The sequence below is a fragment of the Rhinatrema bivittatum genome, chromosome 10, assembly GCF_901001135.1.
Source record: "Rhinatrema bivittatum chromosome 10, aRhiBiv1.1, whole genome shotgun sequence".
In the NCBI taxonomy this organism is placed as follows: domain Eukaryota; kingdom Metazoa; phylum Chordata; class Amphibia; order Gymnophiona; family Rhinatrematidae; genus Rhinatrema; species Rhinatrema bivittatum.
The window spans coordinates 20,457,122-20,484,233 of record NC_042624.1 but is presented as its reverse complement, the minus strand read 5'-3'; the positions used below and the strand labels follow the sequence as shown (position 1 = coordinate 20,484,233).

Genomic DNA, 27,112 nt, shown 5'->3' with positions numbered 1-27,112 from the left:
GCGGCTCGACGGGAGGGTCGAGGTCCAATTCCTGGAGGACGTGTGGAATGAGGTCTGACAGCTCCTCTCTACGGAAGATCCGGAGCACCCTCGGATCATCACACTCCAGGTGCGCTGCGAGTAGCGAGTCATCGTTACTGTCGAAGCCGGGTCACTCACGGGGTCCTGTGCTGGAGCCGCTCCGCTCGGTGGAAGGGCAAGAAGTGTCCTAGGGCCGCCCCCCACGGGAGCCGGATTGGAACCCCCCACCCCCGCCAGCCGGGGTACCTTCGCGGGCGTGGGGTTCACTTGTCCACTACCCGTTGGCTCCCCAGACGGCTGCAGGCTCTGAAGGTACACCTGATGCATCAAGATGATGAAATCGGCCGAAAACCTCCCTGCCGGCGGAGGGGGGGTAAAAGAAAGGTCCTTGGAGGGGCCCGAATTGGTGGGGGGGGGGGGGGCCGGGGCTCGAATCGGCAGCAAACGCGGGGAAAAACCATGCTGAGTCTCCTCAGCATCAGAATCGATGGCGCTCTCCAGCTCCAAAATGGCCGCCGCTCCCGCCAAAGAAGGGGCGGGGCCCTCCCCCGAGAGCTGCGGCGCTCCGAGCCTGGCGGCGAAAAAGTCGGGGGGGCTAGGCCGGTCTCCCCCCCGGGGAGACAAACACCGAAGGAGCCATCCCGCGATCCGCCCTGTCCCGGGTCGCCGTCGGAAGACCCCTTAACGTGCTGCATGGCGCGAGCCCGGGAGGGAAGAACGCCTGCACAGAGGCTCGGATCCGGGGAACACTCGCCGCGGGAGGAGCGGGCTCGTCCGCCCTAGCTCGACTCGACCGACCCTCCCCTCAGGAGCAACAGGGGAATGGGACCTCCCTGCTGCCGCGGCCCCGGGGAATTTTAACGTCGCAGGGCCGAGGGGGAGGGATCCGAATCGCGGCGCACCGGAGGGGAGAGGCTGGCCCCACCAGCATCCACCTGTGCCGTCTGATGAGTCAGCTGAAAAAAAAACCAAAACAGCCCAACTGTAATACCTTACTGCCGGAGAGAAGAGAGAGAGGAAAAGGCACAGGAAAGGCAACACAGTCCCGCTGGCAAGCTAACCAGAGCTGCGAGGCCCGGGCAGGGGGCTCAAAGAGACTCACCAGAAATTTGAGAAAAATTTTTTTTTTTTTTTAAATCCCAGGCCGGCTTGATCCTATCCTGAGGTAGAGAAGAAATAACAAAATGTGGAACAGAAGCCACAAGCTGGGGAAGCAGAGGTTCCCCCACTCACATCTGCTGGAGTCAGAGAGATACTGGGGATCCCTGGAGGGTGCACCTGCTTATATGTCAGCACCCTCCGAAGTTTGCTCTGACTCCATCTGCTGGACGGGGGACATAACCCACTGTCTGGACTGATCCTAGTACGTACAGGGAAAATATTGTTTATCCCTTTCTTTGCTCTGGTTTATTCTCATTTGATGTCACAAGCCTCCTAATGTTACAAATAGAGGTCTGCAACTTCAGGAACAGCAGCAGCAATCTTAGCTAAAAGGCATGAGAGCATATATTTGTAATCATAAATAAAAAAAAGAATGTTCACTACATGGAATTCCTCCACACAATCTCCCTCTCCCATTCCCCCTTGCTAAAATTGCCCTCATTTCTACCTGTTGGAGTATTTAGATGTGGTAGTTTCCATCTGATCCTTTGGGCTTCCAGCTCAACCGGAACCAAGGTTGGGATCATGGTGCCATGAGCCTTCATTCACAATTATCCAGAGATGTTTCCTCTATTATTCATTCCATCTAACAAATCTACAGGCCAATTTAATAAATCTGCTTGGAAAACGGGCGCTCAGTGTTGAGCGCCCGCTTTCCTAAAGTGTGCCTAGATCCCTCTCCTGAGCACACGATCAAATATTTAAATGAGGGGTCACGCTAAAAAGGAGGCACTAAGGACAAATATGCACCCCCTAGCGCCTCCTTGGTAGTAGGCGCCCAGGAGCGGAGGTAGTCAGTGGGATGGAAAACAGACACTCAATTTTGCGAGCCTTCCTTTTTCCTAAACTGAGCTTAGCCACAGGTTAGGAAAATGGACACTCGTTAATTGGGCATCCCTTTCCGCAACCTGACCGCTGGCACACTTTTTTGTTTTGTTTTTTTAATTTTTATTTTTTTTTAACCGTTCTCAGTCTTTTTGTTCCTCCAATTTAATATTGCTGTGATATTAAGTCTGAGGAAGTACAGAAAAGCAGTATTTTCTGCTTTTCTGAACACTTTTTAGTTTGCTCAGAAATTAACACCAGCTCTGGGCAGGCGGTTAGTCTCGGAGGGTAAAAAATATGGGTGGCAGGTGCACATTTTTTTTTTTTTTTTTTTAATCGGGCGAGAATAGCTAATAGCCTCATCAACATGCTATTCGCTTTGCGGGGGTTGGACGCATGTTTTGGACGCGCTAATCCCCTTATGGAATAAGGGGTTGGGGACATGCATTCATAACCCGCGTCCAACCATGGGTTAAACTGAGCGCACTGTACTGCTTCAGCCTACTAGTCTGGTCACTGCAGTGATAGTACTATGGCCAGAGAATGTACCAAGTTTCCTTCTGAAACCCTGCAGTCATGGGCTATGAATTCCACTGCTAGGTAGCACCCTTGCAAGATAAACATAACTCCCTCTCACCTGCCAATTTGGGTAGTCAAAGACCCAATTGGGGGTTCAAACCATAGACTGCCAGTGAGCATGTATTATAAAACAAATTACCTTTCAAAATATCTAGGCTGCATTTCAACATACATATTAGCTTCCCTTGAATAGCACAGGAAATTTAAAAAAAAACCCTTACCAATGCTTCAGCTCCACTGTATGGAGTTATTGTGAAAGTGTTAGTAAAAATGCGTATCTGTGGAGAAAAAGGAATATTATTAACTAAGAAGGAAGGGGATCTTGGCTTTGCTTTCACTGCAATTTAAAGTGGTATCCTTCTCCAATCATCAACATCTATATTATAGTTACCTGCTTCAAATTGACCTCATATTAATATTACAACCTAAATACAGCTGACTATATGGAAAAGCATGGAGATAAAAAAGATTAGAATCTCAGATTCATAACTCCAAAGTCCATTACTTTTCAAAGATATGAAGATGTTTTACTTACTAGCCACATGATGGGCATAATGAACATCCAGAAGAAAGATGGCAGAATCCCATAGGTTAGATTAGTCATTACAAGACCTGGACAAACTACGCTGGAATATAAACCCTGCAAGGAAAAAAAAAATGCAATGCATGAAATTGACAAGAATAGAACAGATGCAATACTAGCACTGATGACTACACATGAATGAGCACATACGAAAACTGATTAGTATTTTAAAATTATACAACTCCACCATTTTGTGGTATTATAGGCATGGCATTGGCTTGGTTTGAATTATATCTGTCAAACAGAGCATTCCAGATCAGGATAGGAACTAAGTGCTCATACAGGGCCCTGTTAAATATTGTTATGTACTGTGAGGTGGTTGGTACGGTGAGATAAGTGAGCCCCCCAGGCACATAATGACAGCAGGCAGACGTATCCCAAAGTGGGACTTATAGGAGCTTCGCCTATACCAACCATCTCACCCACAGGTTGAGTCCTCGAATTCTGATGGCTGGCAGGTCTTAGGGAGGTCCCTGGGGTGGTAGCAAGTGCGAGAGTCCAAGTCCAGGCAAAGGTTAGAGCAGGCAGTGAACAGTGAGAACCAGTAGACAGGCCAGAGATCAAGGCAGGCAGCAGACAAAGAATGATCAGATCCAAGGCAGAGGGTCAAGTCCAGGAAGCAATCAGGAAGATCATGAGCAAGCTAGAGCAAGACAAGGACAAGGGCAGGCACAGAACAAGGCAGAAGAGACCAGGACAGGACAGAGAGAGATTAACTAAGAAGCACTATCACAGTGAGAGGAAGGAGCGTAGGAATAAAGGCAACAGTGACATGAGCAGACAATGCAGGGAAAGAAGCAACAAGCACTAAGGAGCGGATCACTCAGAAGACTTGTTGCTGAGGCATCTTCTGCTCCTTGGCAGGAGCCTTTAGTAGATGAGAGGCACTGACATCATCCAAGGGCACCACAGCTGAGTTCTCACCACAGGCCCTAAGAGGAGTCAGCAGGAGTGACGGCTGGTGGCATCTCAAGCCGTGCTGAGTGGCGTTCACAGAGGGGGACTGCATGTCAGTCATGAGAATAGTCCTGTGAGCCACCAAATTAACACTAATGTTCCACGGGGTCAGCACTTTCATCATTATTAACATCTATCTAGACCCCATTTGTCATAGCCTCGCTAATCTTTGCAATGGTAAAAAATTTACATGAATGATATCCAGTTTTTCATCTGTGGTTTTTTTTTTTTTTATACACAAAGTGTCTATTTCACAACAAGTTAGCCCTCAACATGGCAAAAATTTGAAACAAGTCTCTGTCTATTTTAATTAATGGCATTGTTTTCCCAATTTCTTCTCATATAAAAAGCCATGTATTTTTTTTTATGACTTATCTGCCTTGAACAGATTGCCTGATAATAAGATGGACTATACATTTTTGTAAATAAATATAAAAAGACTTGGGATTTGGATAGATTCCAAACTTTCCTTTTGTTCTCATATTAAATCAGTTACTAGATCTGGTTTTTTTTAAATTGTATGTTCTTGTCAGAATGAGGCATCTGATTTTCATTCTGTGGTACAAATGCAACTGCTCGTCTTATAACAGGTGCAAGATGCAGAGACAATTTCATTCCAGTGTTTATAAACCTACATTGGTTGTCAATCCAACAACATATACAATGTTGAGATTACTTACCTGATAATCTCCTTTTCCTTAGTGTATGCATATGGACTCAAAACAAGTGGGTATAGTGTGCTCGTGCTAGCAGCTGGAGATGGATCTGATGTCAGCACGGGTACATATACCCCCGCAGGAAGTGCAGCAATTCAGTAATCTTCCTTGCAAAGCTTTATGGATATATGTGTAACTGACCGATCGATTAAATGAACAGGATTACCCATACCGATTGATAGTAGCTGGAGACCACCAGGATTCTCAACTGGAAGGCGTCGACACCCGGCAGGGTGGATGCCCTATTATAAGAAAACATGGCTTACCGTGAGTAGGTGAATCCCTATGTATGCTGGCAGCCGGGCGGGATGCTGAGTCCATCTGCATACACTAAGGAAAAGGAGATTATCAGGTAAGTAATCTCAACATTTCCTAGCGTGTAGCAGATGGACTCAAAACAAGTGGGATGTACAAAAGCTACTCCCGGACTGGGCGGGAGGCTGCCCGAGGTCCGTTCAGGATTGCCCTCGCAAATGCTGTGTCCTCCCTGGCCTGGACATCCAGACGGTAGAACCTGGAGAAGGTATGGAGGGAGGACCACGTCGCCGCTTTACATATCTCTGCAGGCGACAGCATCCTAGTTTCTGCCCAAGAGGCCGCTTGCGCTCTGGTAGAGTGAGCCTTGACCCGTAGAGGCGGTGATTTCCCTGCTTCTACGTAGGCCGCCTTGATAACTTCTTTGATCCAGTGGGCGATGGTTGCCCTTGAGGCCGCTTCCCCTTGCTTCTTTCCGCTGTGAAGGACGAACAGGTGGTCCGTCTTTCGTACTGCTTCCGACATTTCCAGGTATCTGGACAGTAGCCTGCCGATGTCGAGATGGCATAGTATTAGACCTTCTTCCGACTTCTTCAAACCTTCCATGGTAGGCAAGGATATGGTTTGGTTGAGGTGGAAGTGTAAGACTAAGACTACTTTGGGTAAGAAGGAAGGAACCGTGCGAAGATGGATAGCCTCTGGAGTGATTCTAAGAAACGGATCACGGCAGGACAGTGTTTGTAGCTCTGAGATGCGGCGTGCTGAGCATACAGCCAGCAGGAACACCATCTTCAAGGTTAACAAACGGAGGGACAGGCCTCGAAGTGGTCTGAAGGCGGGTCCCGCTAGAAATTCCAAAACTAGGTTGAGGTTCCACAGGGGTACCGGCCACTTCAGTGGCGGGCGAATGTGTTTGACTCCTTTCAGGAAACGTGAAACGTCTGGGTGTGTGGCGATGCTGTTGCCGTCACTTCGGGGACCGTAGCAGGATAGGGCTGCCACTTGAACCTTGATGGAATTGAGGGACAGACCCTTCTGAAGTCCATCTTGCAGGAAGTCCAAAATAATAGGGATCCTAGCGGCATGTGGATTGGTGCCATGAGTTTCACACCAGGCTTCAAATACTCTCCAGATCCTTATATAAGTTAGTGATGTGGAGAACTTGCGTGCTCGGAGGAGTGTATCTATTACCGGCCCCGAGTATCCTCTTTTCTTCAGTCTAGCCCTCTCAATGGCCAGACCGTAAGAGAGAATTGAGCTGGATCCTCGTGGAGGATGGGACCTTGCCGCAGCAGGTTCCTGTGTGGAGGCAGGGGAAGTGGATTCCCTGCCAGTAGTCTTCTCATGTCTGCGTACCAGGGTCTTCTTGGCCAGTACGGGGCCACTAGAAGAACTAGGCCTCTGTGCCGCTGAATCTTGTGTATCATGGCGCCCAGCAGGGGCCATGGAGGAAAGGCATATAGCAGGATCCCCTGAGGCCATGGCTGTACCAGGGCATCGATCCCCTGGGATAGAGGATCCCGCCTGCGGCTGAAGTATCTGGGTACTTGAGCGTTGGACCTGTCCGCTAGTAGGTCCATGCCCGGAGTCCCCCACCGATCCATAATCATCTGGAAAGCTGTGGGCGACAGCTGCCATTCCCCTGGATTTAGGCTTTCTCTGCTGAGGAAGTCTGCCGTGGTGTTGTCCTTCCCGGCGATGTGGACGGCGGAGATGTCCTGGAGATTTGCTTCCGCCCAAGTCATCAGGGGGGCTATTTCTAGGGATACCTGTTGGCTTCTGGTTCCGCTCTGTCGGTTGATGTATGCCACCGTGGTGGCGTTGTCTGACATCACTCTGACCGCTCTGTTGCGAAGTCTGTGGGCAAATCGCAGGCACGCTAGCCTGACTGCCCGTGCCTCTAGTCGGTTGATGTTCCACCCCGACTCTTCTCTGTTCCACCGCCCTTGGGCGGTGAGTTCTTCGCAATGTGCTCCCCATCCGTTCAGGCTGGCATCTGTAGTGAGCAGGGTCCAGGTTGGGGAGGACATTCTTGACCCCCGGCTCGTGTGGCCGGGCTGCAACCACCATCGTATCTGATTCCGCACTCTGGCTGTTAGAGGTAGGTGTACGGTGTAGTTCTGTGATTGTGGGCTCCACCGAGATAGGAGGGCGCGTTGTAATGGTCTCATATGAGCCCGTGCCTATGGTATCACCTCCAGAGTGGATGCCATAAGGCCGAGGACCTGTAAGTAATCCCAAGCTGTGGGCCGGGTGGCACTCAGAAGGGCCTGCAGGCGATTCCGGAGCTTTGATCTTCTCTTGGAGGTCAGGCTGACCTGGTCTTCCTGGGTGTCGAATCGGACTCCTAGGTATTCCAGCGACTAAGAAGGCTGTAGGGAACTCTTGTTCAAGTTTACTACCCATCCTAGGGTTTCCAGAAGGGCTACAACTCTGTTGGTTGCCCGGGAGCTCTCCTCCGGTGACTTTGCCCTGATCAGCCAATCGTCCAGGTAGGGATGGACGAGGATTCCTTCCTTCCTGAGGGACGCCGCCACTACTACTATGACCTTGGTAAAGGTCCGCGGTGCAGTGGCTAACCCGAAGGGTAAAGCTCGAAACTGGAAGTGTTGGTTCAGGACTTTGAAGCGTAAATAGCGCTGGTGATCCCGATGGATTGGGATATGCAAGTAGGCTTCCGACAGATCTAGGGAGGTGAGAAACTCCCCTGGCTGTACTGAATTTTTGACCGATCGCAGAGTTTCCATGCGAAAGCTGGGGACCCGTAGGTGTCGGTTGACAGACTTGAGGTCCAGGATGGGCCTGAAAGTGCCCTCCCCTTCTTGGGCACTATGAAATAAATGGAATAATGCCCAGAATTTATCTCCCCTGCAGGCACTGGGATTATGGCTTTTAGGGACAGGAGCCTCCGCAAGGTAATTTCTAGTGCCGTCCTCTTGAGGGGTGAACAAGGAGATTCCACAAACTTGTCCAGCGGGAGCCGAAGAAAGTCCAGGTAGTACCCTTCTCGGATGATGGCGAGGACCCACTGGTCCAAGGTAATCTCGACCCACCTGCGGTAGAAGAGGGTTAGCCTGCCCCCTATGGCTGCTACCCCCGGATGGGTCGGCTGATTGTCATTGTGGGGTACGGCTGGGGCCCGAACCCGAGCCGGTTCCCCTCTTGTTGCGCGTAGTCCGAAAGGACTGGTTCCTGGCCTGCGGACGAGGTGCTTGGTAGCGAGTCCTTGTAAGGGTTGAAGCGCTGAGAGTTTCTACCTCTGGACGGTCTAGGAAAAGGGCGCTGGCTCCTCCTTGGCCTGTCTTCTGGTAGACGGGGTAACGGAGAGGCGCCCCATTTATTGGCCAGTTTTTCGAGGTCGCTGCCGAACAGGAGGGATCCCTTAAAGGGCATTCTCGTGAGACGTGTCTTGGAAGAGGTGTCGGCCGACCAATTACGTAGCCAGAGCTGCCTCCTGGCTGCCACTGCCGATGATACTCCCTTGGCTGCCGTATGGACTAGGTCGGAGGCTGCGTCAGTGAGGAACGAGAGAGCTGATTCCATCTCTTCTCCCGGGGTGTTGTTCCTAGCCTGTGATAAACAGGAACGCGTCACCACGGTGCAGCAGGTCGCAATTCGTAGGGACATGGCTGCCACCTCAAAGGCTTGTTTCAAAATGGCGTCCATGCGCTGGTCATGTGTATCCTTGAGGGCCGTCCCCCCCTCCACCGGAATGGTGGTGCGCTTCACAATTGCGTTTACTATGGCGTCTACCTGAGGGCACGCCAGCATTTCCTTAGCTGCCGGGTCTAAGGGGTACATGCCAGCCAAGGCCCGACCCCCTTTGAATGAGGCCTCCGGCGCATTCCATTCCAGATCGATTAGCTGCTGTGCTGCTTGTAGGAGGGGAAAATGGTGAGTCATTTGACACAGGCCATTCTCGGTTCCCCTGGGGTGTCATGGCCCGGAAGAGCCAGTTCCGACAGGCATTGAGAGATCAGGCCTGGGAGATCCTCTTTCAGAAAGAAGCGCCTCATGGTCCGGTATGGTTCAATCGCTGAGGGAAATTCTCCCTCCTCGGGTGGCTCTTCGTCTTCCTCAGGGCAATCTGAATCCCCATAAGTGGGGCTTCCGGGTGGCGAGTGGCCATGCCTAGGCCTTGAGGGTCCAGGAGCTGGGTCATCCGGCACGTATAGACCCGTTCGGGGCGCAGCCTGCATTGTGACAAAGGCATGAATCCCCTTGAATAATTCCACCCAGGAAAGCGAAGCCGGATCTGGCCTTAGGGGCACCAGGTCTCTCGGGTTCCCTGGCTGCTCCCCGCTGCCTGCTAGGTCCGGGGTGTTCCCTGAGGAACTGGCAAGTATGCTGGGCTGCGACCGGTCCTGGCCTGGAACTCCCAGGGCCTCTTCACATTGGGCACATAGGGAGTCTGCTTCCTCGCTCTGTGTGGCTCTGAGGTTGCATGCAGAGCAGAGGCTTATGCCTGATTCTGGAGGTGTCGGCTCCGCTGACATATGGGCTCTCTTATGCTCCATCTCGTCTGTTAAGTTCAGCTAGAGTCTGCGCTTTGTAAGATGTGCGAAAGCTGTGCGCCTACCAATATGCGCTTATCAACGTGCGCGTATCCACGTGCGCCTATCCACTGGCGCCTATGAACATGCGTCTATGAATGCTATGAGCGTGAGTCTATGAACGTGCGTCTATGCACATGCGCCTATGAACGTGCGCCTATCAGCGGGCGCCTATCAACGTGCACTTAGCAACGGGCGCCTAACAGTATGCGCGGTGACGACCCAGGTCAGAAGGCGTCGGCGAGCAGACAGGCAAAATGGCGACCCCCTTGGCGGGTTGCCACGTAGGCAGACTCTGCTACTCCTCGGAGACCAACAAGTAAAGATGTACGCCTTACCTTGTCTTCGGCGCTTCTCGGCTGCAACCCGGGCGGTCTCCGGCTGCGGGAGGAGAGGGCTAGTACAGTCACCGTCGCGCTCGAGGAAGTGCACCCGCTGCCTCTAGGCTGCGCCCGAACTCGTCTCGCTCAGGGGCCAAGTCCACGCCGGGACCGAGGCTGCCTCTAGGCCGCGCCCGAACTCGTCTCGCTCGGGGGCCAAGCCGCGCCCGAGCCCTTCTCACTCAGGGGTTAAGTCCCTGCCGCGATCCGGCCACCAGACCGAGGCACTTACCTCCGAGGGACCACGGAAATCACCTCGGGAAACTCAACTGGGGGAGTGACCGAATGGTATCACCGCAGGAGTGTGGGGCTCGTCTTCAGGTAGGTGTCTTCTATGAATTTAGTCGTTAGAATTTGGAAAAACGCTCAGCGAGCGTGAGGTAGCTCCAAACTGCTTTGGAGACGGAAATTACTGAATTGCTGTACTTCCTGCGGGGGTATATGTACCCGTGCTGATGTCAGATCCGTCTCCAACTGCTAGCACGAGCACACTATACCCACTTGTTTTGAGTCCATCTGCTACACGCTAGGAAATACAAGATTGGCATCATAGTATTTAAACTGATCAATTCAAATGAATCTCCATGGGCCAATGCCATCCTACGGATGTACCGGTCTATCAGGTCATCGAGATCTTCCCACAGGGAACTTTTAGATGTTCCCTCAATCAAGCAGGCTTCTCTTGGTGAAATGCGCGATTACACTTTTTCAGTTGCAGCCCCACTTCTCTGGAATCCATTCCCTGAAACATTACATCTAGCTAATGTCTTCAATAAAGATATAAATGTTTTTGGACTCATCTATTTAATAATGCCCTGTAATAATGCCCTGTAATAAGGGCATTTAGTATTAGTTAAATAAGCCTGAAGGCTTCTATGTATAACTGAAAATTGTATGTAGTGTCTTGCGTGTGTACAAATTTTTTAAATTTTTACTGTTGAATATTCCAGTACCAAATAAGGAAGCACATTTGATGTCTCTTCTGGGGCAAATAGAGATTGCAGCCATATGTGAACTGGCCAGATGATAGACAACGATCTCTACCCTCTGAGATGCAGCTGTGTGTTCAAGTAGAGAGGGTTTACTATTCGGGAAGGCTCACAGCAATTAAATGGGATAATGTATGGACATATGAAAAGATTTGGGACCACTTTGTGAAATGGAAGAAAAATAAGACTCTAAGCTCCCTTGGATTCTTAGATTTATCTGAAATCATTTTCTTACTGTATCCAAAGTATCTTGTAGCACTGTTAGAGGAAGCAAGCACCAGGAAGGATGGGGGGTGGGGTGCAAGGTGGGTAAGCTATGATTAAAAGATTATAGTATTATTTTAAAGAAGCCCACCATTTTACGCATCATATATATATTCCAATATACAGTTTTGTTTATTGTATTGTGATGCCTAGACGGGCAGATACCTGCCTTAATTGTGCGGTATATACGAATTTTAAATAAAATAAATAAATAAATGTCACTCAAGAGGGCTACAGTATATAGGGTAGGAATTTGATTATAGATTGTGCTTTGTGATGCTATACTATGTATTTATGAGCAATTTTTATACAGTGGATAATTTTGCTGGATCATAATATGGATGTTATGGCAGGTTGTTCATGATTAAGTTGTGCTTTATTATCTGTTAATGAATATTCAATAAAAATTGAACTACAGAGAGGATGCTCTTGAGCAGCTGCCAAGATGGCTGCTTGTTCCAGCTGCTCCACAAGATCCTGCCAGAATCTCCTTCGCTCTGTTATTTCACACCAGCGTCCCCGAATTTACACATTAATTTGTGACTGGTTATGCCAGAGATTACTGTGAAGATTGAGGCTGCCTTCGTGGCAGCCAACATGAAACGCTCTAAACAGGTTTCCCCGTCACTGGACAAATCTGCATCAGCGAAAAACATGGCTTTGGCTGATTTAATCTGCACCGAGCTCCGGCAGCTGAAAGAGATGCTGCAAAGCAACATGGAGTCTACGGCCACTATCTGTCGTCTTATAAAGGTGCAAGATGCAGAGATCATTTCATTCCAGTGTTTATAAACCTACATTGGTTGTCAATCCAACAACGTATACAATACAAGATTGGCATCATAGTATTTAAACTGATCAATTCAAATGAATCTCCATGGGCCAATGCCATCCTTCACAGCGCAGTTAGAGGACGTCGAGTCCCAAATTGAGTCTCTCTTGTTGGTCACTGCTCCACTCCTGCAACTTACCTTGAAGGTGGAATGCCTCCAGAGAGATCTTGAGGATTTAGCAAATTGCAATCGCAGGAACAATGTTCGAAGCCTCGGCGTTCCCGAAGGCCTGGAAGGGGCAGATATCTGGCGATTCCTACCATGATCCCGGCCTGTCTACAGCTGCAGTTTAACCTACCTCTTGAAATAGAGCATGCACACAGGACTCCATCCCGGCATCTTCAAAATTCCAGATACCTGAGGCCTATTATCTTCAAATTGCTGCGTTACCCACAGGTGCTGGAAGTGCTTTCGGGGGCACGGACTAAATCGCCCATTAATTTCAAGGTCACAATTTACTCTGTGTGCCTGATTTGGCAAAAACAACAGCGGACAAGCATAAAGCCTTTTTGGTGTTCCATCCCTGCCTGCAGGCCTTAGGTGCTACCCCACTCGAATACGAGTGGCATGCCATAACCAAACTAAAACCTTCGAAGTGCCTGAAGATCTGGATCTGAATGCATTCCTTACATCGTTGGAGACAATGCAGGAGATGGTAACATGACTTAACTCGGTGGCTACTTAATTGCCTTTCTTTTTTCCAGTATGAAGCTTCTCCAGTTGGCTTTCCCTCGCTCTTCAATTTTTGTCTTTGGGGGAAGCTCTGTTTCTCTGGGACGTATAGAGTTTCATATCTCATGTTCCCTTCATAATTCAGGGTGATTTTTTTCTTATCATGTTCAAATGTCTTCTGGCCCACTTGGATCTTCAGTCAAGCCTTCAACCTCATAACGGACAAACAATCCTCTTCCAAGCTCTCTTACAGTAAGACCCATAGGGCGCCTCACAACCTCATGGATACTGATTTGGCTGATCCACTGACACTCCTTGTGACCATAGGCAAATCACTTCACCATTCATTGCTTCAGATTATTTCCCCATCCCCAGAGAGCTTACAACTACAGTACCTGAATGACAACAGGCGAGTAGCACCTTATAGACTAACCAATTTGACGTATGGGCTTTTGAGGACAGAATCCGCTTCATCTAATGCATAAAGTATAATAAAAGAAATGGGTAAAATATACCCGATGATGGATGGAATGGGGAAGTGGGGAAGGATACAAAGAGAAGGCACTGAATAAGGCAGGACAGAGTATGGAAAAAGTATTAATAGGATTATAGTTCAGCCTACTGACAACTAAGCTAATTGTGAAAAGACAAGATGATCTGAAAACAATTAAATTCCTAGATATCTGTAGTACTACATGATTGGTGTGTCCCTTTGAAGTTATTTTGTAGGAATCATGGCAACCTTAAGGTCAGAAAGAGAATGTCCTGGAAGGTTGAAATGTTTTTGTACTAGTTTCTGAATGTTGCCATTTCTAATGTCATATTTATATCCATTAATTATTTTTCTTAGGGAATGGCCTGTTTGTATTACGTAGACAGCAGGAGGACATGCTGACAAGTGAGGCATATACTACATTGGAAGAAGTGCAGGTGAATGAGTGCCAGATGTTGTAGTTGATGTTAAATCCTGTGATGATGTTTCTTGGGTTAATTTGTGGACAGAGTTGGTATCTAGGTTTCTGGCAGGATCCGGTTCCTGAGTTGGTGACATTGTTATACCATTTGTGGTTGCTGGTGAGTATCTGAGGTTGGAAGGCTGTCGGTAAGCCAAAATAGGCTTGCCACACACAGCTTGTGAGATGGTGGTATCATTGGCCAGGTTGGGTTGTAGATCCTTCCACAGATATCCTTCCACAGATATAAAAAAACTAGCTGATATAACCTCATACACACTAACCAAAATAATTAACCTATCACTCAGTGAAGGGGTTATGCCAGACTCACTGAAAAATGCAATAATAAAACCAATTCTGAAAAAGAAAAACAGTGACCCAACCGTCCTAAGTAACTATAGACCTGTTTCAAACTTGCCCATGATTGCAAAATTAATAGAAAAAGCAGTACAAAAGCAACTAGCAGAACATCTAGACAACAATAACATACTCTTCCCATCACAACATGGCTTCAGAAAACACTATAGCACCGAAACATTACTAATCTCACTATCAGATACCGTACTGCGTGGATTCGACAGTGGAAAACACTACATCATGATACTACTAGATCTGTCCGCAGCATTTGACACAGTAAACCACGACATACTACTGAACAGACTGGAAGAAATTGGATTACAAAACAAAACAATTAAATGGTTCGTTTCCTACCTTAACAATAGATCCTATCAGGTACAGATAAAAAAAACTCAATATCAGACAAAATCACACTAAAGACAGGAGTCCCCCAGGGCTCAGCACTTTCAGCAACTCTATTTAACATTTACATGCTCCCCCTCTGCCACCTACTGGCTGGTCTAGGTGTCATACACTACATTTATGCTGACGACATTCAATTAATTCTACCAATTGAAGAATCAATTGAAAAAACTCTAAACTGCGCAATGCTATATCTAGACATAATAAACAACTATTAAACCAAATGGAACTAGTAATCAACATTGAAAAAACAGAATTCATACATCTTGAACGAAAAAACATTGAAAGAATTCAAAATCCCATTCGACTTAAAAATGACAAATCAATAGACTTAACTGATAAAGCTAGAAACCTAGGAGTAATTATAGACACGGAACTGAGCCTTAAGGAACACATATCAATAAAAACAAGAGAAGGCTACGCCAAACTAATGATCCTTAGAAGACTAAAACCTTTATTAAATCAGGAACACTTTCGTACAGTACTACAAGCTTTAATATTTGCCAGCACAGACTACTGTAACACACTTTTCTTAGGATTACCATACACCACTATCAGACCGCTGCAAATACTACAGAACTCGGCTGCCAGAATACTTTCTGGTAAAGGCAGACGAGATCATATCACCCAAACACTTGCAGATTTACACTGGCTCCCAATAGAACAGAGAATTCAATTTAAAGCACTATGCACAGTTCATAAGCTAATAAACGACGAAAAGTCGGACTGGCTAAACACCGCATTACGACTACATGTCCCCCAAAGAAACCTCAGATCAGCCAATAAAGCTCTACTAACCATACCCTCAGTCAGAACAACAAAGTTAACCCAAGTTAGAGAGAGAGCACTATCTTTGGCAGGACCATTATTATGGAACACATTACCACTAGAATTAAGACTAATGAAAGAAATAAAACTCTTCAAAAAAGGCTTAAAAACATGGCTCTTCAAAAAAGCATTTCACAGTGAGGTAACGGAATAACACATACACAAAGCAGGAATTCACCAAGAAAAAGCAGTATTGCTTACTTTTGTTATTTTCTCACAATTTAAGTATAAAATTATAAAGACAGTTAATAGTAAATGGTAATCACACCCTTTCCCATTTAGAGTATATTATCGAACTATGTTACCGTATAATAATGGCACCCTTTGGATAAATTAGAAATCACATATTTGTGCCTAACTGTAAACCGTTGTGATGGTGCTCCACTATACGACGGTATAGAAAAGTTTTAAATAAATAAATAAATAAATAAATGGTTTCAACTGGGAGCTATAGGTAACCAAAAAAAAGAAAACAGAGAACACACCTCTGGTTAAGTAGTTTTTATTTTTTTATTTTCAATAAATCAATTACAATACAAATTCAAGAATCAGCAGAATGGATTGGACTCTTATGCACCCACAGATCAACAAATCAGAGAAATAACACTGAAACATATTCGCGACCCTCATTCAAATACCCCCCCCCCCCCATTCCCCTAAGATTTCAGCGGTTATATCATTAAATTAAATTAAATGCACAGATGACAACTTATACATGATTTGTTCAGTTAGTTCTATTCACCACTAAGCTTCTTGCTCTGGAAGCAGCATTTGGAGATGTTCCTAAGTTGCAAGAAATATCTTTTGATACTTGAAAGATCTCTCCAATACTCTGCTGTCCATTTGTAACAGTTCATGTAACAAATTAATCCACTGCCAATAAGAAAGACCCTTATCTCTCCAAGTCATTAGGATAAGAGTTTTTCCCCAGTATACATGCTTTCCTGAAAAATAGAATATCTCCTATATTTTTAAAAGATTGTGGGGGAAGTAATAAAAAAGAACAGCCTCTGGGGATTCTGGAACCTTATATCCCAAGATTTGGAAATATAACTCACTACTGTCATCCAAAAACAGGTCCAAAAGGTGTGGGTTAAATTACCCACCGATACTTTGCATCTTACACATGACTCTGTTTCAGCTATTCCAGCCCTATAAGCATGGGCTTGGGAAATATATGCACGGCATAGGAATTTACGTTGAAGTTCCTGGAGATATGCATTCCCAGAAATGTCTTTGATATGTTGAAAACTAAACTTTACCATTGGTTCAGTAATTGTGAAGCCACTCTCTCTAGACCAACAATTCACAAGAGTTGCAATATCTTGTAGTACTGAAAAAGGAAACAATATCTTCATCCTTTAGGATGCTGTAATTAATATCACATTCCTCCCATCTCTGATAATCTTTTGCGTGGCTACCAGAAACAAAATCTAAATTACCTTGTATAGTTAATAATTGCGAGTACTGGGGGGGAGGGTGGAATTCCGATAGAGCCTTACCATCTGAGTTGTGAGATCAGAGTGCAGCTAGACATCGCCTTTGGCAATTTCACAGAGGCAGCATGTAAGACATACCGTATTTCAAGTCTAGGGCACAATCAGCGACCTATCTCCAAGTCTAGGGCACAATCAGCGACCTATCTCCTTCTACACTTATGCAATCAGATTTATTGTAAATCCAATCATGCAAAATGCACAAAAGGCTAGCAAACATATTCTGCTAAATCTTGTAACGCTAATCCTCCTGACCCCAATCATGTTTCAGACAAACTAAAGGAATACATGCTTTCTTATCTTGCCAGATAAATTTTATAATAAAAGAGTCTAGATGCTTCAGATCCTTTTTTAATAATCTCATAAGTAGGTTTGGAGAACATAAATCCATTGCGGAAAAACTACCATTTTATAGAGATTAATTCTCCTGCCGGCTAATTTAAGACTATAAAAGCTCTCCTAGATTAGAGGACATATCCAACCCCAGATATCTAAGAACCCCATTTGCCCATTTTAAAAGAAAATTATCTCCCCATTGATCTTTCAAGGAGGATAGCACGGCTAATGCTTCAGATCTGTCAATGTTTAATTTGAGACTAGAAAACACCCCAAATTGAGAAAAAAGATGCAACAACACTCGACGATATTGGTTTGGTAAGAAAAACTAAGAGGTCATCTGCAAAAGCTGCATATTTGAATTCATATTTCCCCATTTGTAACCCATATGTCCCCGTTTCCTGAATAGTACGTAAAAAGAGCTCCAAAAACAACACAAACAGCGGGGTCAAGGGACATCCCTATCTAGTTCCTCTTCCAATGGGAAAGACTTCTGACCTGGTCAGGACACAGGCCTTTGAGTTAGACTATAACAATTTCACTGCCTGTTGGAAAGGGCCTACCAGCCCCATTATAGCCATAACTTCAAATATATATTCCCGCTCCACTCTATCAAATGCCTTTTCGGCATCAAAGCTTATCACCAAAAGGGCTCATTGTGCTGTCTACATGTCATTGATGTCATTATTAATCGGACATTAGACAGGGCATACCTTCCATGTACAAACCCTACTTGTCCACCCTTAATTACCTTGGGCAACATGACCGCCAGCCTATCAGTCCAGATTTTAGCTAGTAATTTCTGATCAAAGTTCAGGAGGGATACAGGCTGATAAGAAGCTGTCAGAGTAATCTTTGACCTTTTTGTGAACAACAATAATCTGGGCCATATTTTCACCTGCTGGATATCGTCCCTTTTCCAACAAAGCCTGAAAGACATTAGTGAATGGTTTTGAAATCTGGTCTCACAAAATTTTATAGAATTCACCGTTGAATCCATCTGGACCTGGGGCCTTTAATGGTTTGGATTGTTCAATTTGTAGTTTAAAGTTTTTCTTCATGGATTGGGCAGTTTAACCATTCCAATTGGGTTTCAGTAATCCTTGGAAGTGTAATCTTGTGTAAAAATTCTCTCTCTTTCAACATATCACTTCCCTCTGATTTGTATAAGTCTTTATAATATTCCAGCAAGGGATTCACAATATCCTTATTATTTCTAACTAATTTCCCTCCCTTTTTCCTAAGTGTAGGTATAAATCTCTGTCCCTCATGGGTCCTAACTAATTTGGCCCGAAATTTACTATATTGATATAGTTTATATTTGTTTATATTTGTGGTGAAGGCTTGCTCCAAACTACGGGATATAAAAACTGTCAAACAAACAAATAAATAAATAAATAAATAAATAAAAAGTAACACTTCTTAGTTCGTTGGTGAACTATTGTGTTTAGTTGAGATCTTAAGACTGAATAATTTTCGCTATTTTCTTTTGTGTTTGCGCCTGACACCCTCTTCTTTGAGTCCTGTAATAGCCTTTCTAATCTTAATTGTTTGTCAATATCTCTCCTCCTTTTAGCCACGAAGGAAATAATTTCCCCTCTTATTAGCGCCTTAGCAGCTTGCCAAAAAAAAATTTTGGATTCTTCAGGTACACTCTATTATATCTCATATATTCATCCCATTTTAGTTTAAGAAAGTTTGTGGGTACTTGCCAGGTTCTTATGGCCTGGATTGGCCAGTGTTGGAAACAGGATGCTGGGCTTGATGGACCCTTGGTCTGACCCAATATGGCATGTTCTTATGTTCTTAGAGTCATGAAAATTTGAGTTCACTGCTAAAAAATATGGGAATAGTCATTGACTCTTCCTACTCTCGCCATCTCCTCCATCCAGCTCCAACCTAACAGGAGCATGATCCAACAATGTAATGTCTCCAATGGTGGCATCCAATACTCCAGAAAAAAAACATTTTTAGAAACCAGTAAGTAATCAATTCTGGAGTGTGAGAAGTGTGCTCGGGATAAATGGGTAACATCTCTCTCTCTAATGGGTGGAGTAGATGCCAAGCATCAATTACCTGAAATTCTGTTTCTAAAAATCCAATGCCCTTATTTTGACAGGCCTTGTCTCCTCGAGTTGGGTTGATTTATCAACCATTTGATCTCAAACCCAACTGAAGTCCCCTCCTATAATTAGAACTTCTTCCATGTATGGTTTATAAAGCTCTTCAAAAAGCTATGCTAGTAATTGTTAGGTCATAAAGATTGCAGAATATCATTGATTTATGATTCAACTCAGCAATCAAGATCACAAAGTGTCCCCTGGGGTCCTTAATCTCCTGTTTAAATTACAAATGGCAATTTTTTTCGGATCAGTATAGCCACACAAGCGGATTTTTGGCTTGCTGAAGCAAATTTGACCTCCTCCACCCACCGTTTCAACTTCTGGTGTTCCAAGTCGCTTTGGTATGTCTCCTGAGAAAGACCGTGTCTGTTCTTTATTTTTCAATGCAGATAGGATCTTAGATCTTTTAATCGCCAAGTTTATTCCACACACATTCCAGGATAAAATTCTACTACATTTGAAGACATTTATCACCCCAACATACTGAATTCCCCATTGTCTACCTACTCACATCTGGTATGAAAGAATCCTCCCAGCATGAGCTCCTGCTCTATATCCCACTCCTCAATATGAAATTTAAGTAAACCTACAAAACCCAAATGTGTCATCTGTGCAATAAAAATGTACTCTGTACCTTTTCCCCTCCACCCCCATCCCTATCCTCTCATCTATATCCTCATATAACCCCCCCCCCCCCATCTAACTAGCAATCTCATTCCATGCTAAGGGCCCCCCCCACTTGCCCCCTTTTTAAGCACACCTCTTTGTAGATCTCTTTCCCCAGGCATAAAACCCATACCAGTAATAATGACATCAAACAATGCATCATGCAAAATAAAAAAGGCTTGTAAAAGCTGCAGAGTTCTGTTAAATAAAGTAGTTAACAATGCATAACAAACTGCAGGAAACATGACTGACTGGCCTGAAAAGTTCTTCCACAACCCCCACATGTTGTCTTCTACCAGAAGTATCACTGGATACCTATTTACTTCCATATACTTCCCGGCTCCCAGGCAGAGGTAGATTGTATCTTGATCAAAAAAGCAGAATGTTTAACACAGAATAACTTCCAGCTTGAAGATAGAATGCACAAGGTTGTCCCGATTTCAAGTGGCTGGGTCAGGGTCTGAAGAGACATTTCCCTGCCCTGCTTCCTGAGCGGCCAAAATTTATTTTACTTCCAAGGCTGTGAAGAACTATTTCACACCATCCTTTGGGCTACCCTGAGTTTAGTTGGATATAGTAAGATCAACCAGATTCCCAGCTGAAAATTTTGAGCAGATGAGAGCAAACTCTTTTTTGGGCTGACAGTTTTGAGGAATAATCCTGGAAGACAAAGATGTTTTCTCTATTATATGTTAACTGTTTCCCAGTTCGGAGTTTTGAGCAAAAGTCAGCATTCTTCCTTTTAGGGTCCAAACAATAGGCTCATTCAATACGGAGATCCCCCATACTTACTAGAGATGTTCAGCTCGCGGGGTAGCCAGGATTCCAGAAAACTTGGTAACTCACGATCCTCCATAGTTTTCGATATGCCCACAAATCTTAAATGTTGCAGCGAGACCTATTTTCAAGGTCTTCCAACTGTTCATCTTGCTTTTCCAGGGCTGTCTGCAGCACTGCAATATTATTCTGGGTGGTGTGAAGGCCATCATGCGTGTATGATATTCTTTGTTTCGCTTCAGCCATACACCACTCAAACCTGAAAGATGCCGAATTTTATGAGCTATTTTTTTTTTAGCTCAGATTCTGATTGCCAATGTTTTAGCTTCGTCCCTATCATTCTCCTCATGCCCATCAGCCATCTTGGGAGACACTGGCTTGCATCACGTGATCTCCTCTTATTTTCTTTTTTGAGATAATCCTATAGCAGTGTGCTCCTGGATATTTGCCTGGCTCTGTTGATCTGTCTTCTTACCTCATTGGGTGGGTACTGTAATTCCAAAAATGTTCGTCATAATTTCTCCAGATGATCTCCCTGTCTGAGGGATCAGAACAGATGCGACTGTACCATAGGGCTTGTCTATAGATAATGGGCCTGGTGGTAGAGGGTGGGTGGAAGCTGGAGACATGGATAGCAATCAGTGGGTTTCAGATATAACGTGGTATGGGTACTCATGTAGTTGGACAATGGTATTCAGAAAGTAGACTGGCTGTGCAGATTGTTCTAGGCTCAGGTTGATGGTGGGATGGAGTTTGTTAATTCTTGGTGGAATTCTTTAACTGCTTCAAGTCTGTGGGTCCAGATAATGAAGAAGCCATCAATAAACCTTAGGTAGAGAAGCAGCTTCTGGATGTAGGAGTTGAGGAAATGTTGTTCTAAGTCAGCCATGGAAATGTCGGTGTATTGTGGAGCTATGCAGATGCCCGTGGCATTGTCACTGACTTGCAGATACAAGTCCTCTTCAAACACGAAGTAGTTGTCTGTGAGGACAAAATGGCAAAGTCTGTTAGCCAGATTAGCTATGATGGCATCTGGGATGATATTCCTGATGGCTTGTAGTCAGTCTTTGTGGGGGATGTTGATGTAAAGGAGTTTCAACATCCATGGTTGCCAAAATGGTGACTGTGACGTGGCCAACAGAATGGAGTTTCTTCAGAAAATCTGTGTCGTTGTGAAGGTCACTAGGAGTGATGGTGGAATAGTGTCTGAGGAAGAAGTCCTTGTAGTCAAACACTCCTACTATGAGAGTGTTGATGCTAGAAACAATGGGGCATCCAGGGTTTGTAAATTTTAGGTAGGGGTGGATTATGTCCAGGTAAATTGATTTGCTTATTCCAGTGGGGAATCTCTTCAGGAGACTGAGTAGTTCCTTCTGCTATTCTCCAGTGGAGTCTGAGGGCAGGGCTTGCAAAATGTTAAGATTACTTACCTGGTAATCTCCTTTTCCTTAGTGTATGCAGATGGACTCAAAACAAATGGGTATAGTGTGCTCGTGCTAGCAGTTGGAGACGGATCTGACGTCAGCACGGGTACATATACCCCCACAGGAAGTGAAACAATTCAGTAATCTTCCTTGCAAAGCTTGTTATAGCTATATGTGTACTGACCGATCGATTAATCAACAGGATTACCCTGACCAATTGATGGTAGCTGGAGACCGCCAGTGTTCTCAACTGGAAGGCGTCGACACCCGGCAGGGTGGAAGCCCTTTTATAAGCAAAACATGGCTTACCGTGAGTCAGCGAATCCCCATGTATACTGACAGCCGGGTGGGATGCTGAGTCCATCTGCATACACTAAGGAAAAGGAGATTACCAGGTAAGTAATCTTAACATTTCCTAGCGTGTAGCAGATGGACTCAAAACAAATGGGATGTACAAAAGCTACTCCCGGACTGGGCGGGAAGCTGCCCGAGGACCGTGTAGGATCGCCCTCGCAAATGCTGTATCCTCCCTGGCCTGAACGTCGAGACGGTAGAACCTGGAGAAGGTATGGAGGGAGGACCACGTCACCGCTTTACATATCTCTGCAGGCGACAGCAGCTTAGCTTCTGCCCAAGAGGCCGATTGTGCTCTCGTAGAATGAGTGATGACCTGTAGAGGTGGTGGTTTTCCTGCCTCTACGTAGGCTGCCTTGAAACCTTCTTTAATCCAGCGGGCGATGGTCGGCCGTGAGGCCGCTTTCCTTTGCTTCTTCCCGCTGTGCAGGACGAACAGGTGGTCCGTCTTTCGTACTGCTTCTGACATTTCCAGGTATCTGGACAGCAGTCTGCCGATGTCGAGATGACGTAGTATTCGACCTTCTTCCGATTTCTTCAAACCTGCCGTGGTAAGCAAGGATATGGTTTGGTTGAGGTGAAAGTGTGAGACCACTTTGGGTAAAAAGGAAGGAACTGTATGAAGATGGATGGCCTCTGGAGTGATTCTGAGAAATGGATCACCACAGGATAGTGCTTGTAGCTCTGAGATGCGGCGTGCTGAACACAGCCAGCAAGAACACCATCTTCAAGGTTAACAAACGGAGAGACAGGCCTCGAAGGGGCCTGAAGGCTGATCCCGCTAGAAATTCCAATACTAGGTTGAGGTTCCACAAGGGCACTGGCCACTTCAGTGGCGGGCGAATGTGTTTAACTCCTTTCAGGAAGCGTGAAACGTCTGGGTGCTGGGCAATGTATTTGCCGTTACGTCTGGGACCGTAGCAAGACAGCGCTGCTACCTGTACCTTGATGGAGCTGAGGGAAAGACCCTTCTGAAGTCCATCTTGTAGGAAGTCCAAAATGATAGGAATCTGTGCGGTATGTGAATTGGTGCTGTGAGAATCGCACCAGGCTTCAAAAATTCTCCAGATTCTGATATATGTTAGTGATCTGGAGAACTTGCGTGCTCGGAGGAGTGTATTATCACCGGCTCTGAGTATCCTCTTTTCTTCAGTCTAGCCCTCTCAAAGGCCAGACCGTAAGAGAGAATTGAGCTGGATCCTCGTGGAGAATGGGGCCTTGCCTTAGCAGGTCCCGGTATGGAGGCAGAAGTAGAGGATTCCCTGCCAGTAGTCTTCTCATGTCTGCGTACCAGGGTCTTCTTGGCCAGTCCGGGGCCACTAGAAGAACTAGACCTCTGTGTTGCTGAATCCGGTGAACAATGGCGCCCAACAGGGGCCATGGAGGAAATGCGTATAGCAAGATCCCCTGAGGCCACGGCTGTACCAGGGCATCGATCCCCTGAGCTAGAGGATCCCGCCTGCGGCTGAAATATCTGGGAACTTGAGCATTGGTCCTGTCTGCTAATAGGTTCATGGCTGGCGTCCCCCAGTGATCCACAATTAACTGAAAGGCTGTGGGTGACAGCTGCCATTCTCCCGGGTTTAGGCGTTCTCTGCTGAGGAAGTCTGCCGCAGTGTTGTCCTTCCCGGCGATGTGTACGGTGGAGATGTCCTGAAGATTGTCTTCTGCCCAAAACATCAGGGGAGTTATTTCTAGGGACACTTGTTGGCTTCTGGTCCCGCCCTGTCGATTGATGTATGCCACTGTGGTGGCGTTGTCTGACATCACTCTGACCGCTCGCTAGCCTGACTGCCCCTGCCTCCAGTCGGTTGATATTCCACCTGGACTCTTCTCTGGTCCACCGCCCTTGAGCGGTGAGCTCCTCGCAGTGCGCTCCCCATCCGTTCAGGCTGGCATCTGGTGAGCAGAATCCAGGTTGGGGAGGACATTCGTAACTCCTGGCTCAAGTGGCCGGGCTGTAACCACCAGCGTAGTTGCTTCCGCACTCTGGCTGGTAGAGGCAGGTGTATGGCGTAGTCCTGTGATCGTGGACTCCATCAAGATAGAAGGGCGCGTTGCAATGGTCTCATATGAGCCCGTGCCCATGGCACCACCTCCAGGGTGGATGCCATGAGGCCGAGGACTTGGAGATAATCTCGAGCTGTGGGCCGGCTGGCGTTCAGCAAGACCTGCAGATGAGTCCGGAGTTTTGACTTTCTCTTGGAGGTCAGGCTGACCTTGTCTTCCTGGGTGTCGAATTGGACCCCTAGGTATTCCAGCAACTGGGATGGCTGTAGGGAACTCTTCTTTATGTTGACTACCCATCCTAGGCTTTCCAGAAGAGCTATAACTCTGTTGGTTGCCTGGTGACTCTCTTCCAGTGACTTTGCCCTGATCAGCCAATCGTCCAGGTAGGGATGGACGAGGATTCCTTCCTTCCTGAGTGCCGCTGCCACTACACCTGTTACCTTGGTAAAGATCCGCGGCGCGGTGGCTAACCCGAAGGGATCCCTTGGCACATGGTTTTCTAGTTTAGGTTCAGGATTCAAAATTCTAATTGGCTCCATGTGTACGACTGCTTTACTTGGGCTAGTTGTCTGCCTCAGCTTACCATGCCTCTGTATCTGCCTACGAAGATGCCGAGATCAAGTCTCTGAAATGCTGGTAACACAGACCAGCACTCGGATCATGCTCAATCAAGCTGAAACCTTGAACCTGATGCTTCTGGGTTCTAATGATGGCACTGAACTATTCTCCACCACCTGTAATGACTATCTGTGAAAAATGAGCATATTGGCACGAAGACGGGTAATGTCTCTCGCCAGTAAGGATTAGCCTTAACTAGGCGGGACAACCTAAGACAGGCGATATGCGACACAGATAGGTGTGAAGGGTTCCTAGCCGTCACCCTTCAAAGGGGGAAATGTAGAATAGTGAACTGCATATATCATGCACATGTATCTATAGCACTATGAAGCACTATGATTACTGAACTTACCAGAGAATCATCCAGCACGGATGACATCATTCCTGGAAGGATGGAACTAACTTTGCTTATTTTACTGATAAGAAGAGGCCTGTGGTCTATAGTAAGAGCACGCTAATGTACACATGCTAAAATATATATTGATTGGCTATTAAAGGTAATGGGTGTGGATTATGCAGATGGCTGGTGTTAGCAGACCCAAGACCCTTATAAGCTGAAGCACACGTTAAGAACACTGAGCAGATTCTGAACAGACTTTGTACACCTTTGCTTGTATCACTTTCACTTTCTGCTCCATAGAGGAACTTTCCGCTTTCCTCTATTATCAAATAAATCTCTTTCTTATAATTGTTTGAAGCTGGTATTCATTCCGTTATCAGATAGAGGTGAAAGGCCTCTCTTTTAACAATATCCAACGGTAGAATTTTTCTGTCTGGGCATCTCTGAGGCTCCGCGGGTCAGCGGAGACACGGACATCAGGAGAAGGATGCTGCACCCAACCTTACTCGGGCGCCTAGAATAAGGCGTCCATGAGGCTCCTATATTTGTTAAATGAATAATCAAGATGTATTAGGTTATGCTGATTTTGTGTTTTTCACGCAGGCGCAGCGGGATAGAGTCGTCCGTGCACAGGACAGGCACATCGGTAGACCAGGACGGGCCATTGGCAGACCTGGAATTATCATTCGCCCATGGCCAACTCTGTTTGGCATGTCTGAGCGAGATGTAGTCCGAACCTACCGGCTGAGCTCACGGGCAACTAAGTAAACTTAATAGCAGGTAATGGACTTCTCCTCCAAGAATTTATCCAATCCTTTTTTAAACACAGTTATACTAACTGCACTAACCACAACCTCTGGCAACAAATTCCAGAGTTTAGTGGTTGAGTGAAAAAGAACTTTCTCCGATTAGTTTTAAATGTGCCACATGCTAACTTCATGGAGTGCCCCCTAGTCTTTCTATTATCCGAAAGAGTAAATAACCGATTCACAGCTACCCGTTCTAGACCGCTCATGATTTTAAACACCTCTATCATATCCACCCTCAGTATTTTGGTGTTTTGTATTACTGGGGGTCAGAAAAGAAAAACTGACACTTGACTTTTTTGGTTAGAATTGTTTTTTGCCTCAAAAGCAAAGTCAAAGTTTAATATCAACTTGTGTTTCCTATTTGTGTTTTATTCTCACCAGGATGAGGCATTGAAAAAACGGGCGATGCGGATCCAACGGGAGGAGCCGTAATACTTGTGCTGTTAGCAATTGAAATCTCATGATTACCATGCAAGCGGTGAGGTCTTCTTTAATAATGGCTATAAGAAACTTATCATTTCTACCATTCTGGATCTTTGCATGCGCAGCTGTGACACTTTTGCTATTTCTGTTTTCAGAGACCTCCTCGGAAGGGTCATCAAGCTCAGAATCCACTCCTCCAGCAGAACAGCAAGGTGAGCCTTTAACAGTATCGGCCTTGTAAAAGTATATGGATGTTTTATGCCGTGTGGCATGCTGCTCACATTTGCATTTTGAAACGTCATGCTTACAGTAATGCTAGAGGTGAGGGTCTTGTTTAAAAATGGCTATAAGTAAGTTATCCTTCCTACCGATCTGGATGTTTGCATGCGCGGCAGCAGTAACACTTTT

At 46.0% G+C, this 27,112-nt stretch overlaps 1 protein-coding gene across 1 annotated transcript in view; it reads right to left on the bottom strand.

Moving 5' to 3' along the window:
- Window positions 1-27,112, bottom strand: part of HSD17B7 (hydroxysteroid 17-beta dehydrogenase 7) — a gene marked incomplete in the record, with an annotated part of 167,007 nt that overhangs the window by 9,856 nt on the left and 130,039 nt on the right. Inside the window, 2 exon segments of the mRNA XM_029617811.1 lie at window positions 2,808-2,864; window positions 3,122-3,226. Coding sequence (XP_029473671.1) covers window positions 2,808-2,864; window positions 3,122-3,226 — 162 coding nt within the window.